The sequence below is a fragment of the Belonocnema kinseyi genome, chromosome 6 (genome assembly GCF_010883055.1).
Source record: "Belonocnema kinseyi isolate 2016_QV_RU_SX_M_011 chromosome 6, B_treatae_v1, whole genome shotgun sequence".
NCBI classification, from domain to species: domain Eukaryota; kingdom Metazoa; phylum Arthropoda; class Insecta; order Hymenoptera; family Cynipidae; genus Belonocnema; species Belonocnema kinseyi.
Window position 1 is genome coordinate 16,659,446 of NC_046662.1, and position 19,725 is coordinate 16,679,170.

Below are 19,725 nucleotides of genomic sequence, written 5' to 3' on the forward strand. Positions count from 1 at the left end.
TTAATTAACAAAAAAAATTAATCTTCAAAAAAAGAGTTCAATTTTCAAATAAAATGAGAAGTCAACCAAAAAAATGATTTTTTGGCAAAATAGTCGATTCCTTAAAAAAAAAAGATTAAATTTCTACCAAAAAAGATGAAATTTTAATAAAAAAGATGATTTTTTAGACAAATACTTAAATTTTCATCAAAAGACACGCATTTTCTATTAAAAGAGATAATTTTTTAACCAAAAATGAAATAGTTACATTTTCATCTGAAAAACTAATTTTTGAGAAAAATAAGTTATCAATTCAATAGTTTAATTTTGAACCAGAGATGAATTTTTAAATAAAATGATAGAACTTTAACAAAAATTAGAATTTTTAAAATTAGTTTAACCTCCACAAAAGTACTTATATTTCCAACCAAAAAAAGATGAGTTTTCTACCAAAAGAAAAGAATTATCAACAAAAGAGTTGGTTTTTCAAGCTAAAAAGTCGAATGTTCTAGAATCTAGACCAAATAGTTAAATTTTGAACCTGAAAATATGAATATTCAAACCAGAAAGACAAATTTTGGGCAAAACAGTGAAATCTTCAACCCGAAAATATTAATTTCCACCAAAAAAGTTTGTATTCTCTAAATAGTTGATTTTTTTTTACATAAAAAGACGAGTTTTCAGGACAAAAAATAAATTTTCAACCAAATACTTAAATTTGTAACTAAAAAACATCAACTTTTAACGAAAAATTGAATAGTTAAATTTTATGTTAAAAAAAATTAATTTTCCACAAAAAAATTAAATTGTCAGTAAAAGAAACTATATTTTAACAAACAAACCAAATCATATATTCAACCAAATAGTTTAATTTTCAACTAAAAAAGATCATTTTTCAATAAAAAATGGAATAGTGTAGTTGAGAGTTTGAAACATTTACTTTCAACCAATAAATATGAATTCTTATCAAAAAATTTAATAATTAACACTTCAACCAAAAAGATTTTAATTTCTAGTTAATCTTTTTTGGTTTCAAACAAAATAGTTGAATCAAGAACCAAAATAGATTCATTTTAAACCCAAAAGTTGTTTTTTTTTTAACCAAAGAAGTTAATTTTCAAACCAAGAAGACAAATTTTCAATTAATAACGATTTTTCAGTCAAAAAAGAAAAAAAAAATGACAACCAAATCGTGAAATTTTTAAACCAAAAGAGGAATTTTCTACAAAACAGTTGACTTTTTAACCCGAAAATCTGAATTTTCAACCAAAAATTTAAATTTCAACAAAACAGTTCCATTTTTAACCAAAAGATATATCACCAAAAAAATGAACTTTTTTCAAATTGTTCAACTTTCAAAACCAAGTAGTTGAATTTTCAAACAGAAAAACAAACTATTTTAAACAAAATAATTACATTTTCAACAAAATAATGAAATTTTCGACGAAAAGGCAATAATTTTGAAGTAAATCCAGAAAAACATATTCCCCAGAAAAAATTTCAGGGTTGGTGTTTTAATCAAAGAAAAAAATTTCGGGGTTTTTTGCCGGTTCGAAAACATTTTTTACGGTTAATGAAATTAAAAATCCTTACGAAGTTTCAAAATTTTATTTCATAATCTTGAAAAATGTATATGTTGTTTTAGATTTTTTCAGATTTTAAATTATTTTTGATTTTCGTATACACTTCGTTTAAATTATTTTCAATAATTTCAAACTTTACATTAATTTTTCATCTTTTCTGAACTTTGAAATATTTCTTTAACTTATTCGAATTTTTTTCTAGGAATAAGAGGCGTTTAATATTTATTTATACATCAAAATTCAACAATTTGACTTACACATGAAAAGTTTTCAAAATAGAACAATTGAAGTTGTAACGTTCAACGTTCTTTTTCAGTTTTAAATATTAGTTTTCTAATTACTGATTTCAAATAAACAGTAAAACATTTCTAAATAATTGATCTTTTTCTTAATTAAAAAATTTCGATTTTTCAAATTTTAGATTAAAACAATTTCAGAAATTTTATATATTTGAATATAATCAGGGTGGCCGTTTTAATCGACGAAATAAATTCCCGGTCATTTCCCGGGTTTTTCTCGGTTAGCAAACATTTTTTACGGTCAATGAAATTTAAAAAATGGAACACTAAAGCTGAAAAATTTACCACTTGAGGTAATAAAAACTAAGCTGCAAATGAAAGCACTCAAAGTGGAATTATTAAATTTTGAATTTTTAAAATTGAAATTTAAAAGTTTTTTATTTAAAAATTGTGTATTCAAGTGCTCAATAAGTTACGCGTATAAAATGAAAGGTACCAATATTTATCAATATAAAAAAATATAAATCCACGTTATCATTTTCAATGCTATAAATTAAAAAATCAATCAATGAACATTAAAATTTTTTAAATTATATAATTTTAAGGAATTTTAAGCTAGAAAAATCAAATATTGAAAAATTGAAAAAATTTTAACTGAATACTTCTTAAATTATAAATTCGATTATTTTCTTTTTAAATAGTTTAAACATACTTGTAGAGATTCTAAATTTTGAGAAATCTAGAAGTTGTTTTAAATTTGTTTTAGATTTAAAACTATTTTGGTAATTTTTTCGGAACTTCTAAATATCTGTCAAAATTAATTGAATTTTTTCTACAATTTTCAGAAAATCCTGCAAATTTGAGATAATTTCTTTACAATCTGGATGTATAAATGACAATTTAATATTTATTATTTGTAGACGAAAACTGAGTATTTTTAAAAGATATGTGGTGGTTTTAAAAAGATTCAAACTTAATGTAAAACTTGAAATTATTTCAAGTAATTTAAACGAAGTGTGTTAATTTTTTTCATAACTTCTAAATATATTTTAAAATTAATCGAGATTTTCGAAAATCCTGCAAGTTAAAAAAAAATCCTTAAAATCTTTCATAATTTTTCAAAGTGAAAAATCATTTTCCTAAGAATCTTAAGAACATTTTTTATTTGTTTGAAGTCTTTCACAATTCTTAACAAAATTCTAAATTTTTGTTTGAAATTTGCAAAAATCTACATTTTATTTTAAATTCGGCTGTAAGTATTTGAAATTATTTCAAATTCTAAATTTAATTCGAATGTTTTTAAAACTTCTAAATATCTCTTAAAACTACTCTAATATTTTTACAAATAATAAGTGTTCTATTGTTATTTAGAAACTCAAATTCACATTTTTTTTAAACTGCAGGATTTTCTAAAAATTATAGAAAAAATGAAATTCATTCTAAAATATATTTGAAAGTTCCGAAAAAAAATTCAAAAATTATTTTAAATTTAGAAAAATTATTTTTCAATTTTTAATATGTCCAGCTTATAAAATTGCGAAAGGCTTCAAAAGAATAAAAACATTTTCTTAAGATTCCTAGGAAAATTAAAAATAACTTTATTTTGAAAAAGTATTTTAAGGGAATATTTAAAAAGTTTTTCAAAGGTTTAAACAAAATTTTCAAAAAAGAATCTAGAAGATTTTAAGAAAACTTTATAAAATTTGCATGATAATTTTTTATCTTTTTGAAACTCCTAAATATCTCTTAAAATTACTCAAATTTTTTCTACAAATGTTCATTTGTAAATTAAACCTCAAAAATTAAAAATTTCACTTACTAATTAAGCATTTTTCATACAAGAATTCGGTTAAAGATTCTTTACTTTAAAATTTTTTTTTCAATTTACTCGTCTTAAATAAAAATTCAAATTTTGCTACATATTCAATAATTAATCTTTTTTCAAATTTAAAATTTAAAATTAAAAACAATATTTTAAATTTAATAAAATCCTTTAATTAAGGATATATTATTATGAAGTTATTTTTAAGTTGAAAATAGTGTATAAAGTTTCAGTTACACGTTCACATTTGTTTAATGACTAAGACTTTTAAATTGCAACCGTTTAAGCTTTAACGTTAAAATCTGAAAATTCTTAAATTTTGAACTGATTTAAAACCGTTTTGTCAAATCGTATTTATTCACTTTTTATTACTTAAAGTACAGAGAAATTAAAAAAAGACTATTTAATTATTAAATAAAAATGTTTATTATCCAAAATTTTCCAGATCAAAGGCTTTTATTTTTTATTTGTTCAAGTCTTTAAGAAAGCATTTAAAAATTCTTTAAATTAAAAATGCATGCTTAGAAATAAAAGTTTTTTATGGAAAATTTTTTAAGTAAAAAAATTTTGAATTACGCATTGTACGCTAAATAATAGTATAATTGAAAAATTAAAAAATTCTTTTTTATTAAAAATGCATGCTTAGAAATAAAAGTTTTTTATGAAAATTTTTTAAGTAAAAAAATTTTGAATTACGCACTGTACGCTAAATAATAGTATAATTGAAAAATTAAAAAATTCTTTTAATTAAAAATGCATGCTTAGAAATAAAAGTTTTTTATGAAAATTTTTTAAGTAAAAAAATTTTGAATTACGCATTGTACGCTAAATAATAGTATAATTGAAAAACTTAAAAATTCAACTAATTATTTACAAAGGGTTGAAATCGAACGTGGACAGATTTTTCTTCTACAAATTTGTCAAATTCCTGGTCCAGTGGCTACCCTGATAATAATTAATTAATAAAAATTAATTTATTAATCATGAATAAACAATAATTATGAATATTTTATTTTGAAGTTATTTTCAAACTAAAAACAGTTTATAAAGTTTCAATAGGTTTAATTTTCAACGTTAAAATGTGGAAATTTTATTATGAATCACTTGTTAATCCTCCATGTACAGTTCCACTTTTAAAATGATTATTAGTTATATTCACAGTTGATCAACAAAACATTGTTTTAATCCAAAATTGTCGATTTCAAACGCTTTTAATTTTTTAAATATTTAAAACAGCATTTTTTTAAAGAATTTTTTCGAATTACTCATTGTGAACTAAGTGATATCACATTTGAAACATATCAAAATTGAACAGATTTTTCCCCCTAAAAATTTGTCTAATTCCCGGTAAAAAAATAAATTCCCTGTAATTTCCCGGTTTTACGGTCCAGCGGTCACCCGGGTTTTAGATAAGGAGGAAAAGAACAGGATTATAGGGTCTTCCATTTTCCGAAATTTGTATTTCAATTTATTATAAAAATGACATACCTCATCTCGATCGTCGACTTGAACCCTCTTGTTTTCGAGATAGCTCTGAAGACCCGCGAGGTTGTCGTCGGTAATATAACTGGTGAGGTTTCGGTAGCAAAGAGATACCATCGAGTCAGTCCGGTGTAGGGTCTGAAATTTAAAGAAATAAATAATTAATCTTTAAAGCCGATCCAATGTTTTTCAAACAAATAGTTTAACAAAACACGTAAATCTTCAGCAATATTGGTTAAATGCCGGCTAGGATTTACAGGCTGAAAGCAATAAAGAATCACTTAAAATTAGCGTTAAGGATAAATGTTTAAACAATCCCCTTTTTTCTTAAATAACACTAAAAATTCTATAAAAATTTTGTATTCAATTTAGCAATTCCTCAGATGATTAATTTTTTAATCAATCACAGTGGAATTAAATATATCATTTGCCCTCGAAGAAAATAATTGGCTAATCCTCGCAGATTTATTTTTATTCCTAAATAAAGAACCTAATTTTGGCAATTTTTCTCAAATATCCTTAAAAAGAAAGACAAAAATGTATAATAAAAAATATATCAGTTAGAAAATCATGACTGATTTTAGAGCGAAACAAGAGTGATTTATTTTCTCCACTAGGCTCCAGATGATACTTATGCTCATTGTGAAAGAAGCTAAAGTTCAACTTTCAATAATTTTTCCCTCGAATAATTTTAAATGTAAGTAACCATTGAAACAATGGGTACAATTGAAACGTTCAGAGTACGAAGTCAGAGAATGCATCTGAAGTTTAGATAAATCAAAATCAAACGAATTAAAAAGGCTGTCCCGGAATTTTTACCACTTTTTTTTATTTTCACTACATTTAATATTTACTACATCATTTTTTTTTTTTTTAACTTTGGTTACTAATTTCTTTAGTAGAGAAAATAGTTTGCCAGAAATTTCGTTTCAAATATTTTTGTTAAGTTATTGCACTTTTTCTATTTCGAACACTTTTTGAGTCGAATTAACTGAAACTCTCTTTTTTTAGAATACAAAAAGTTTTGATTTTTTTAAAAACTTGATTCCCAAAATACGACTACTCCGATTTTCTTTATCATTCTTCATCTTCTCCTTCAAAATGCCGTTTAAAAAAAAAAGATAAAAACCTATATGCATTACATAAATTCTTTGAAAAAGATTTATTTTTATTTTTAGTTTAACTTTCAAATAATTAGATTAATTTTAAACTAAAATTATGAATCTTTAACTGGAACAGTAGAATTTTCTAACAGGAAGATTAATGTTCTTTAAAAAAGATGATTTTTCATCATTCTGAACTACAAAAGATCGATTTTAAATAAAAAATGGAATAGTTAAATTTTCAATTAAAAAATTAATTATTAAACTTAGATTGAATTATAAACAAAATACATCACGAATATCCAACTAAAAAAGATTAATTTGAACAAAAAATGCAATTTAAACATTTTCAGTTAAAAAATTATTTATTAACCATAAAAAAAAATTTTGATCAAATTAGTTAAATTATTAAACAAAGTAATGCATTTTCAACTAAAATGAAGAATATTTAACTGAAATAGTTGAATTTTAAACGAAATGCATGAATTTCTAACTAAAAAAAAAAAAAAAAAAAAATTTCAACCAATAACGGAATATTTAAATTTTCAGTTAAAGAAGTTTATTATTAACCAAAGCAAAAAAGGAGTTTCAGCAAAATAGTTACATTTTTTATTGAAAAAATTAAATACCAACCGAAAAAAAAAGAATTTTAAACAAAATAGTTAAATTTCAATTCAAAGTGATGATTTTTCAACTAAAACGAGGAATATTCAACTATGAATTTTTAAATAAAACCGATAGATTTTCAATCAAATAGTTGAGTTTTTAATGATATAAGATCAAATTTGCATAAAAAAATGGAATAGTTAAATTTTCAGTAAAAAAATTAATTATTAATCAAAGAGAAACTAAGAAATTTCTACAAAATATAGTTACATTTTTATTACAATCATAAATTCTCAACTAAAATGATGAATATTTAGCTAAAATAGTTTAATTTTAAAGAAAATATATTAATTTCTAACTAAAAAAAAAAAAAAAAAAAAAAAAAAAAAAAAAAAAAAAAAAAAAAAAAAAAAAAAAAAAAAAAAAAAAAAAAAAAAAAAAAAAAAAAAAAAAAAATTTCAATAAAATGGTTATATTTTCAACCAGAGATCAATTTCCAATTAAAATGATGAATCTTTAACAACAAACAAAAAAACTGTTGAATTTTGAAGCAAAAGGATTAATTTTCAATCAATAAGATTAATTTTCCATCAAAATGTCAAAATTTCAACAAAATACATGAATTTTCAACCAAAAACTTGATTTTTCAACTAAAAATATCAATTTTCAGTCAAAAATAGAAGTTAAGTTTTCAATTAAAAAAAAAAAAAAACAAACAAATTTCCAACCAAACAAGAACGAATTTTCCACAAAATAATTAAATCCAGTAATATAAAGCTACTTTAAAAAAATGAAGAAACACTGTTATTTAATTTTATATCACGAATTTAAAAAAAAATTGGATACACTCAAAAAAATTGTCTGACTTAAAAAAATGCCCTCAATTCGTTTAGAGACCGAAAAACTGTCCAAAATAGAAAAATTGCAATAAATTGAAAAAAAAACAAACATTTTCAAGTCAATTCTTTGGCAATCTATATTGTCACTGTTAAAAAAATAAGTAGCTGGAGCAAAAAAATCAATTATGTAAAAGTCTTGTTTGCGTGAGTCCGGTATGGAATCAGCTCACTGAAAATGCTAACTTTCTAAAAAAATTATCAGCTTGTTACATAAGCAGTCATGGGAAGTGAGTTAAATTACATAGAAGCATAATAGCACAATTATTAGTAGCGTTGATATTATCAGGTTTAGGGCTTTAATGTCTAAAACAGACACCAAAGTGGAATCGGATTTGAAAAATCAGATCCAAAGGCAGATTAAATTCACACAAATTCGACACTTGAAAACGCAGTCAATAAAATAGAGATTAAAAGCAGGGTGGCCACAAAACTTAATTTTCAAATTACTTTTCTCTGATTTGTCCCTGACTCATTTTCCCTGACCACTGACATTTAAAGACTAAAATTCTAACGGCCTAATTTACTTGGAGTGACCTATTTGCAAAGAAAAAGTGACTATTGTGAATTAATAATATCACTGGTTCTATTGAATTTTAAGGAATCAATGATATTTATAAGAATTTCTTGGTGAACTTGAATTCAGGATAAATTTATAACTATTCAATATAATTTAAATTAATTATAGACAAAAAATCCAAAAAATAGCTTTGATTACAGTAAAATTGGTGTAAATTTAGAGCAATTTCAGGAAATGAGAAGAATTCGATAAAATTCTTAAAAATTGTAGATGAATTTAAAAAAATTAAGTGAACTGTAAACAATTCAAAAGTACGAAAAATTCATTAAATTCGGAAAGTTTGAAATGAATTCAAAAATGCAAAAAAATTAAAAAGAATGTGATCAAATGTCTAAGAATTTAAGGTGGGTTAAAAAGAATTTGGGATAAATTAAAAAAAAAAAACTAGAAAAAAATGTTTGAGAGAATTCCAAAAAATGAAAAAGAATTGAGGATAAATTAATAAGAATTCAGGGCAAATTCTAGATGAATAAATGTTTTGAAAACCATTAAAATATTACAAAATCTCGTGAAATTCTATAAAATCTTACATTTTCCGGAATCCCGGAAAATTGATTAAAATACCTAGAGATTGTTTCATACCTTCCAAATTCTAAAAATTATTTACAAACGCATGAAAATTTTCAAAATTTTCCACTTTACATCAAATCCTTTGAAATCTTTAGAAATCCCTTAAAAATGTTAAAGGTCTTGAAAACACCTTGGAACCTTTAAAATACCCTATAATATTTCAAACCTTTTAAAATATTTAGAAACACCAAAAATGTCTTAAAGTTTTTGAAAACTCCTTGGAATTAAAAAAAAAACCTAAAATATTTAGAATTGTTTAACATGTTTTAAAATCTCTTTAAACTTTTCAAAGCGTTTGAAAATTCCTTGGAATGTAAAAAAAGTCCCATAATCTTTTAAATACTTTAGAATAACTTCAAATATTTAAAAGCTTTTTAAAAAAAAACCTATATTGTTTCAAATTCTTCGAAATCCTATTAAATTAGTAAAATAAATGACAAATTCCTTGGAATCTTTTAAGATACCCTGAAAATATTTAAAAAAATTTAAATCTTTTTAAATTCCTTAATCTTTTTTGAAGCTCATAAAAATGCTTTGGAATCTTTTAAGCTTTTCTATAATATTTTAAATCTTTTGAAACTGCAAAAAAACTAAAATCATATGAAAATTCATTGGAATATTTTAAAATTTCCTTCCATTTTTTTCAAATAACCTTAAATATTTAAATTCCTTTGAAGCTATGAAAAATCCCTTGAAATGTTCAGGATTATCTTAAAATCTCTTAAAACCTTTTGAACTCTTGAAAATGCCTTGGCAGTTTGAAAAATATTGAAGAACATTCCTTGGAATCTTTCAAAATACCCTAAAATATTTCAAAATCTTTGAAATATCCTGAAACATTTTCAAAATCTTAACAATAATCTGGTTGTTTTAAAAATAATTTAAACTATTCCAAATCCGTTGGAACAGCTTCAAATGATTGAAATTTATTTTAAAATTCTTGAAATCTTTTAGAATGCCCTGAAATATTTCAAAATCCTTTTAAAAAAATCTTAGAATTTTAAAAACGCATATGAAATCCAATGCAATTATTGAAATATGTTCAGAATTTCTTGAAATCTTTTAAAATGCCCTAAAATATTTTCAATCCTTTGAAATATTTTAAAGATTTTAAACATTTTTTGGAAGTTTAAAAAATACTTTAAACTCTGTGAAATCCTTTGCAATACCATCAGGTTATAGAAATTTGTTTAAAATATGATAAAATCTTTTAAAATATTTTAAAATATTGTACAATCCTTTGATTTTTTTAATTCCTCGAAATCTATTGAAAAGTCTTAAAAATTCTACGACGGTTAAAAATTCCCTTAACATTTTTTTATTCCTTTGGAATACCCTTAAATTATTGAAAACTACTTAAAATTCCTTGGATTATTTTAAAAGTACACAAAAATATTTCAATTTGGATTTTTAAAAACGCATTTGAAATTTCCTGAAATTATTGAAAAATATTTAAAATTTGTAGATCTTTTAAAATACCCTAAAATATTTCAAATCCTTGGATTATTTTAAGGAAGCTTACAACTCCTTGGAAATTTTAAAAATACTTTAAACTCTTCAAAATCCTTTGGAATACCTTCAAATTATAGAAATTTGTTTAAAATTTTTTAAACTATTTTTAAGTCATTTGAAATACCTTGAAATATATTAAAAAGTCTTAAAAATTCTATGGCAGTTAAAAATAAACTAATTTTTTTAAAAATATTTTATAATACCTTCAAACAATTGGGAATAATTTAAAATTTCTTGGAATCTTTAAAAATACTCTAAAATGTTTCAAATCGTTGGATTATTTTGAGGTTCCTTAAAATTACTTGGAAGTTTTAAAAATAATTAAACTCTTGAAAATCCTTTGGAATACCTTCAAATTATTGAAATTTATTTTAAAATTCCTTGAAATCTCTTGAAAATCACTACGATATTTAAAGTCCTTTGCAATTTTACGCAATCCCTTGAAACTTATTAAAACTCTTAAAAATTCCTTGGCAGTTTTAAAAATACTTTAAATTTTTTAAATATTTTGTAATACCTTCAAATGATTAAACACTATTAAAATTTCCTTGGAATCTGTCAAAATACCTTAAAATATGGCAAAATTCTTTTAAAATATCCTTTGAAATTCCGTGAAATTGTTGAAACATATTCAAAATTTGTAGATATCTTTTAAAATACCCCGAAATATTTCAAATCCTTGGATTATTTTAAGAAACCTTAACATTCTTACGATGTTTAAAAAATACTTTAAAGCCTTTAAAATCCTTTGGAATACTCTCAAATTATCGAAATTTATTTTTAAATTCCTTGAAATCTTTTAAAATACTCTGAGATATTTAAAATCCTTAAAATTTTTTTGAAATCCCTTGAAATTCATTAAAACTCTTAAATACCTTGTATTATTTTAAAGATCCTCAAAATTCCTTGGATGTTTTAAAAATAGTTTAAACTCTTTAAAATCCTTTGGAATACTCTCAAATTATTAAAATTTATTTTAAAACTTCTTGAAAACTTACAAAATACCCTAAGATATTTTAAATTCTTTGCAATTTTTTTCAATCCTTTGAGACATAAAATCCTAATATTTTGTCAGTCCCTTGGAATACCTACAAATTATTGAAATTTACTGAAAAATTCCTTGAAATGTTATAAAATACCGTAAGATATTTAAAATCCTTTGCAATTTTTTTCAATCTCTTGAAACACAAAATCCTAATATTTTCTTAATTCCTTGGAATACCTACAAATTATTGAAATTTATTGAAAAATTCCTTGAAATGCTATAAAATACCGTAAGATATTTCAAATCCTTTGCAATTTTTTGAAATCCCTTGAAACTTCTTAAAACTCTTAAAAATTCCTTGGTAGTTTTAAAAAACTCTTAATTTTAAAAAATATTTTGATGTACCTTTAAATAATTGAAGAAGACTAACAATTTTATAGAATCTTTCAAAATACCCGGAAATATTTCAAACTCCTTAAAAAATATTTTGATTTTTAAACTAGCCTTTGAAATTCCAGGAAATTATTGAAATATATTAAAAATTTGTAGGAATCTTTTGAAGTCTCTTGAAACTTATTAAAACTTTTAAAAATTCCTTGGCAGTTTTAAAAATATTCTGAAATTTTTTTAAAATTTTGATATACCTTCAAATAATTGAAGGCTATTAAAAATTTCTTGGAATCTTTTAGAATACCCTAAAATATTTCCAATTCTTTGGAAGTTTTAAAAATACTTTGAACTCTGTAAACTCCTTTGGAATACCTTCAAATTATTGAAAACTTTTGAAAATTCCTTTGGAATCTTTAAAAGTATAAGAAAATATTTCAAAAACCTTAAAAAATATTTAGATTTTTAAAATAGTCTTTGAAATTCCGTGAAAGTATTGAAATATATTTAAAATTTGTAGATACCTTTTAAAATACCCTAAAATATTTCAAATCCTTAACTTATTTTAAGGAACCTTTACATTCCTTGGAAGTTTTAAAAATAGTTTAAACTCTTTAAAATCTTTTGAAATACCTTTAAATTACTAAAATTTATTTTAAAATTCCTTAAAATCTTATAAAATACCTTGAGATATTTGAAATCCTTTGCAATTTTTCGAAATTCCTTGAAACTTATTAAAACTCTTAAAAATTCCTGGGCAGTTTTAAAAATACTCTACATTTTTTAAATACTTTGTAATACCTTCAAATGATTGAAGACTATTAGAAAATTCTTGGAATATTTGGAATACCTTTATATTATTGATATTTATTTTTAAATTCCTTGAAAGTTTTTAAAATGCCCTAAGTTATTTAAAATCTTTTTAAATGTTTTGAAATCCTTTGAAACTTATTAAATCTCTTAAAAATTCTTTGGTAGTTTTAAAAATATCTTGAATTTGAAAAAATATTTTGATATACCTTCGAATGATTGAAGACTGTTAAAAATTTCTTGGAATTCTTTAAAATACCCTAACATATTTCAAAATCCTTAAGAAAATCATTGGATTTAAAAAAAATGTTCACAAACCTTTAAACACATGTTGAAATCCCATGAAATTAATTAATACAAAAATAAGTATATTCCTAAATTGTAAGAAAAGTCATTTTATAAATTGATTATAATGACTTTATCTTTTAAAAGTCGATCAAAAAGTAATTTAGGAAAAGAAAAAAGTGTCTAAAAGTGACAAGGTGACAGCGCCGATTATTCTTGACAGTTACTCAATGTGCTTCTCAAAGAAATTCGTTGATTGCTGTCATTCTTTTTTCAAAATTCCTCACTCTTCCCTGATTTTCTCTGATCAACAAAATTCCCTGAAATTTCCCTCATTTCTAGGTTTTCCAAACCTGTGGCCACCCTGATAAAAAGCTGCCGAGTAATGGAACCATCGAGCGATTCTCGACTAACCAGATGAGAATGCCTTCTGATTCCGAAGTTGAATTTTCTACCAATGCCACCATCAGTTGCAGGACCACTGAAGGTGAAGCTTGGAACATGAAGTGATAGTCCATGATGATGATGATGATGATGATGATGATGGGGATGATCGGAACGATTAAGAAAATCATCCTGGGGTTTTAAAAATGGAATTCTGGACCACCTTCGACCACCATGTGTCTTGTTTTGATCATCAGAGATCGTGTCATCAGTAGAATTTGTTGGAGATCTTTCCGACAAATTCGAAAGTGTGATGCTCCTCCGAAGATCTCCATTTTTAATGCCTTCCTGTGTCAGAAGGTTGCTAGGATCAGGAAAAATTCCAGCCAAACTTGGAGCAATGCTGGCTCCAATAGCAGTATTAGTAATGCTTGGTCTCCTCCCTGAAGAGACACTTGGCTTTCCAATTGAAGAAATGCTTCCTTTCTTATCTGGATTGAAATTAAAAGTCGCAGAAGTGACAGGAGCTGTTGTTGATGTACACTGTTTGGTCGATTTTTTTAAAGAAACTTGTTCTAACTCGATACTAGTCACTGGTAATGTTAGCCTTCGACCACTGCTTCGAAATTCGCTCTCCCGCGTTCTTGTCTTGCAGAATTTTTCTCCTACAACCTTATCTACTGACGTTTCCGAATTTTTGATTCTGAATTTTTCGAAAGAGGATTCTTCCTTGATCTCAGAAATTCCACATGATGTGTTTAATTTTTGTGATATCAACGGGGTTTCGGCCTCCGTGTTCTTCTTCTTTTCTTCATCTTCGTCTTCCTCTTTAATTCCGATTCGAAAGTAGCTTGCAGAAAGTCTGCTGACTTGGTGATCGGGTTGAGCTTTCCGCATCGCATTCTTTCTCCGGACTTAATGTAACAGCTCCCTTTTTTCGAAAATGAAATGATGGTTAAAATAATCATTGATACTGAAATATGGAAAATAGTTGGTAATGGTGAAATAGAAAAGTAGAAAAGAGAGACTTTGGCAAAGCTCACAAGCACATCAATAGAAGTCCTGAAAAATAATTTATAATTATTATTCTAGTTTTAATTTCAAGTTATTTTTGAATTTCAATTGCAGATTTCACAGTCCAGTATAATCTAAAAACGGGGAAAACAGGGTGATTTTTCACGAAAAAGGGGGAATAATTTCTTTTAAATAAAATTATTGTATATGTATTATGTTTAATGCAATTTCAAGTCATAATATATTGCATTCTCTACAAAATAGTTGAACTTTCAACAATCAAACTTGAATTATCAATTTACAAAGATAAATTTTCAACCAAAAGGTCGATTTTTCAAAAATAAAGAATTCAACTCCAAGCAAAAAAAAGGTGCATTATCAACCAAATAGTTCAATTTTAATTCGAAAGTTGATTTTTCAATAAAAAATATCATTTTTAACCAAGAAAGATGAGGTTTCTATAAAAAAAAGATTAGTTTTCTATCTAAAAGACGCATTTTTAACAAAACAGTTTGACTTTCATCCCAGAAAAATGAATTTTCAACCAAGAAGATTAATTTTCTACCAAAAAATGAATTTTCAATAAAATACATAAATTTTCATGTAAATTGTTAAACCTTGAACGTAGCTAAATAAGTAAAATATTCTAAAATATATAATATTCATAAAAATGACATATTCTAACTGATTCTAATCTTCAGAAAAACAATTTTAACAAAAAACGGCCTTTAAACATATAAAGATGATTTTTCAACTAAATATTTGTAATTTTCAACCAAAAAAGTTCATTATTAACCATAAATTTTTATTTAAAACAAAATAGTTGAACGTTTAAATGAAAGGGACCAATTTTCAAAAAATTAGTTGTGTTTTTTTTTGAAAAAAGTATTTTTAACGAAATAAACGAACTTTCCATAAAATAATCAAATCTTTAACCAAATAGTTGCATTTTTCAAATACAAAGATGAATTTTCCACCAAGAAGATTATTTTTCTACCGAAAAACGAATTTGATCAAAATATACGAATTTTCAACTAAAAAAAATCAATTTTCTACCAAGAAGATTACATTCTTACAAAAAAAAACTAATTTTCAACAAAATACATAAATTGCTATCCAAATAGTTTAATTTTCTAGGCAAATAATTATAGTTTCAACGGACAATGTTGAATTTTCAACATAAAAAGATGAATTTCCAACCAGACTCGAATTTTCAAATAAAAATTAAACTTCAACCAAAAAAAGTTGCATTTTCAACCAAATAGTTCAATTCTAAACCCATGGAAGGTTTTCTTTAATAGAGTTGAATTTCAACCTAAAAGTGCAATTTTGGTCAAAAAAGTTAATTTTCAACCAATAATTGTGATTTTACAATCAAAAAGAAAAATTTTCAACAAAAAAGTTGAATTTTCGGCCAAAAAATGTGACTTTTAACCTAAATAAACGAATTTTTAATCAAATAATTAAATTTTTAATTAAACAGTTGCATTTTTAACCTCAAAAGATGAATTTCCACCAAGAAGATAAATTTTCATGAAAAAGGTTAAACTTTCAACAAAAAAAGTCAATTCTCGATGAAAAATGACGAATTATCAACAAAATAATTCAATTTTGAACACACAATTTCGAATTTTCAAAACACAAAGATTAGTTTTCAACTAAATGGTCGAATTTTCAAACAACTAAAATAAAAACTTTAACCAAAAAAGGTGCATTTTCAACCAAATAGTTGAATTTTTAACCCAAAAAAGACTTTTTTAAAAATAGAGTTGACTTTCAACCGAAAAGTTGAATTTATATCCAAACAGTTAATTTTTAACCAAGAAAGATGAGTTTTCAATTAAAACGAAGAGTTTTTAACGAAAAAGTTGAATTTTCTACCAAAAAAGATTAATTATTTCGAAAATATAAAAAGACGTAATAGGGGAAAGAGTTTTAAGTCCGCTATTATCAAAATTTTCGAATGCAAACTATCTGATTGTCCGATTATTAATGTTTTTAACATTCCCATCGGCGACAATTCTTAAGCAAATGAAAAACATGTGTCGAAAATAACAATTCTGTGTTTACAATACTTCCTTTATAGCTATTGCTTATCAACAGTGACGTTTTTTATTAGAGCGATAACAGGTTTGCGAACGAAATGATAAATTCAAAAAACAAACAGATTAATTTTGCAAATTAAAAAAAAAACGTGAACTTGGTGATAAATTATTTTTTCAAAAATAGACCAAGAGTAGGAAAAGTAATTCACTTTAATCCTGTCGATAGACTTAAAGTCTGCAAATTGAAAGTTATGAAAACAAAATAATTGTTGAATCCTCGATAAAAGATTGCAAAACACAAAGGTTGAAAATCACGTAGCTAGTCTCTAATCTACTTTTCATGAGTCTAGCTTGGAATTTTTTTCACGACAACAGAAGAATATTCATTAGGAAAGAATGTCAAAAATCGACACCAAAAATAGTTCCATTTCGTGGGAATGTTATCACCAATAAAAGAATTTTTTCTTTTACAATAAAAGATTCCAAAAAATGTCTAGATAGATTGTAAAAAATACTCTTAACGATGCGATCAAGGTCTAGCTTCCAAATTTGTCCAAATTTATTCTCGTCTAATCTTCAGTCCTTAAGCAAACATCTAGCCAATTCTTGAGTGATTTGGAAATTTCTGATTATAAAAAAAGAAAATTCCACCACTTTTTCCTTCATCAGATCACAAATTATACAGGAAGCATTAAACTGTCACTAAAAATTTTTTTTTTTAAACAGACAAACATTCCCAAAGCAAATTAAAAATTCCAGATCAGAATAATACAGACTCTGGCTACTGAAGTGAATTTGAGAATCTTTTCCAAGTTCCTCGAGGTATTCATGATGTCCAATCATCAAACTGAAGACACGAACGCAGATTCCACTCTTTATCACAAATAAAAACTGAAGGGAAGTGAATATAAATTGTCGATAATAATCAGGCTGGATATATTGATATCGATGAGCAAGACAATCTCTCAACAAGTCGACGAAACATTTAAGAATGAGGAGTCTCGCTACTCGAGATATATACCAACTTGGGAACCCTAAGAAAGCATACATGTGGAGTCATGCAACATGATTGTATTCCCCACACTCGTTAAGACAAAGTAATGATTACATAACCAGGCACAATTCATCTGACAACAAAGGGAAGATCTTCAGAATACATCCCTGAAACAAAATCCAATTTTCAATCAAGTGGATAGTTTACAATCTAATCGAATTTTCAATATAATCTTCATTTTAATCTACTTTAATTTGTATTCAATTCAATTTCATAAAACCTGATAATAGACTAAATAAACAATCAGTAATGAAGATATGTAAACAAATTTCGAAAGATTCGTAACGATACCTTGATAAAAAAAATTTCTTGACATGTTGGAGGTAGACTTGTGATATCAAGTTTGTAAAATGATAATATAGATTCTTTTCCAGACTATCATATTGATAGTTGAAACCTGGATAAATTTTGAAAATCATGAGGCATCTGATAACGTTAACTGATCTTAGACTTCCAATTCCATAATGCTCTCAAAACAGGCAAAATAGTTCATTTTCAACCAAGAAAGATGAATTTTTAAACAAATGGTCTAATTTTCAAACAAAAAAGATTCATTTTTCACTAAAAAGACAGATTTTTTTAGAAGGCAGTTGAATTTTCAACCAAGAAGTTTTTGACCAAACCAGATGAGTTTTCAATCAAAAATTTTCAAGAAAATGGTTGAATTTTCAATAAAACAAGATGAATGTTTAATAAAATCGGAGTTGCGATTCGGCGGATGATTTCAAATTCACGGTCATTTTCCGGTAAAGTTTTTACATTTATCCGGTCAATTAAAAGTACCATATTTATGTTTGTCGAAAAACACAAACATTTATTTTAAATCATAACATTCATTCTAAACATCCTTTAACGTAACAGAGTAAAAAATTGCAAATTAAATGAATTTTCAAAGAAAATTACGAATCTTCAACAGGAATAGTGGAGTTTTAAACAAAACAAATGAATTTTCAATTAAAATTATGAATTTTTACCTTAAATACTTGAACTTTTAAGCAAAAAGATCAAATTTCAAACAATAAGATTAATTTTGCATAAAAAGATTAATTTTATACCAAAAAATACAATTTTTTAACAAAGTGGTTACATTTTCAATTAACGGCGAAAAATTTTCAACTAAAATAGTAAAATTTTGAATTGAGAAAAATAAATAAATTTTCCTCCCAATTTCTGAATTTTCAACTAAAATGATGACTCCTCAACTGGAATATTTGAGTTTTTAAACAAAACAAAATCAATTTTTAACTAAAACAATGAATCTTTAAATTAAATAGTTGAACTTTCAAAAAAAACTTAAATAATGAAGTTTTAAGTTGAGAAAATCAATGGTCAACCAAAAAAGACGAATGTTCAACTAAAAAAAAAAATCTTTCAACCAAAAATGGAATAATTAAATATTCAGTTAAAAAGTGAATGTTAAGAACATAAATTTTCAACTAAAAAGAAGATTTTTTAAACAAGGAGATTAACTTTCAAAGAGAAAAATAATTTTCTACTGAAAAAAATAATTTTTTTAAAAAAGAAAATACGTGAACTTTCAACGAAATAAATCAGTTTTCAATTTAAAAAGGTAAATTTACATCCAAGTTGTTGAATTTTTCTCTGGAAAGGTCAATTTTCCATTCAACATAGTTAAACATTCTTTTGGAATAAATCAATTTTTAGTTAACAAATTTATTTTCAACAAGTAGTTACATTTTTGAAAAGAAATTTTTAAAGAAAATTTTTAATTTTCAATTAAAATGATGAATCTTCCAACAAAAAATGTAAAAAAAAATATACTACAATTCAGAAATATTTCCTCTTTCAAATACTGCTTCTACTCTAAAAGCGTTGAATTTTCAATAAAATAGTTGAATTTACTACTCAATTGTTTCATTTTCAAACAAAAGAGATTAAATTTCAGGAAAAAAATTTAATTCTCCACAACACTTGTTAAATTTAAACCAAATTGTTGAATTTTCACCTACAAAAATGAATTTTTAACCAAATTGTTGAAACTTCAATCTATACATATGATTTTTTAACCAAATAATTGAATTTCTTCCAAATAATCAGAGTTCCAACAAAATAGTTGATTTTTTAAGCTGACGGTTAAAATTTCAACTTACGAAGATGAATTTTCAACCAAATGGTCGAATTTTCACACAAAAAGCGATTAAGGTTCAACCCAAAAGGAAGAATTTAAAAAAAACATCAAAAAAACATTAATTTGGAAACCAGAAGGATAAATTTTCAACAAATCAGTTGAATTTTCGACCAAAAAAGATGAATTCTTAACAATATAATTGAAATTTCAACAAGACAGTTTAAGTTTTCATCAAACCATTTCCAACTAAAGTCAAGAATCTAAACCCAGAAAAATTAATTTTTAACAAAATAATTCAAT

At 24.5% G+C, this 19,725-nt stretch overlaps 1 protein-coding gene across 3 annotated transcripts in view; it reads right to left on the reverse strand.

Annotated features, from left to right (window-relative positions):
- LOC117174307 (kinase D-interacting substrate of 220 kDa) overlaps positions 1-19,725 on the reverse strand; it is a 181,324-nt gene that overhangs the window by 102,765 nt on the left and 58,834 nt on the right. For all 3 annotated transcript variants that reach the window (XM_033363292.1, XM_033363291.1, XM_033363290.1), the window contains one exon: positions 5,112-5,243. In XM_033363292.1, the coding sequence (XP_033219183.1) occupies positions 5,112-5,222 (111 nt within the window). In that variant the 5' untranslated portion in view covers positions 5,223-5,243. The remainder of the gene's footprint in view (positions 1-5,111; positions 5,244-19,725) is intronic.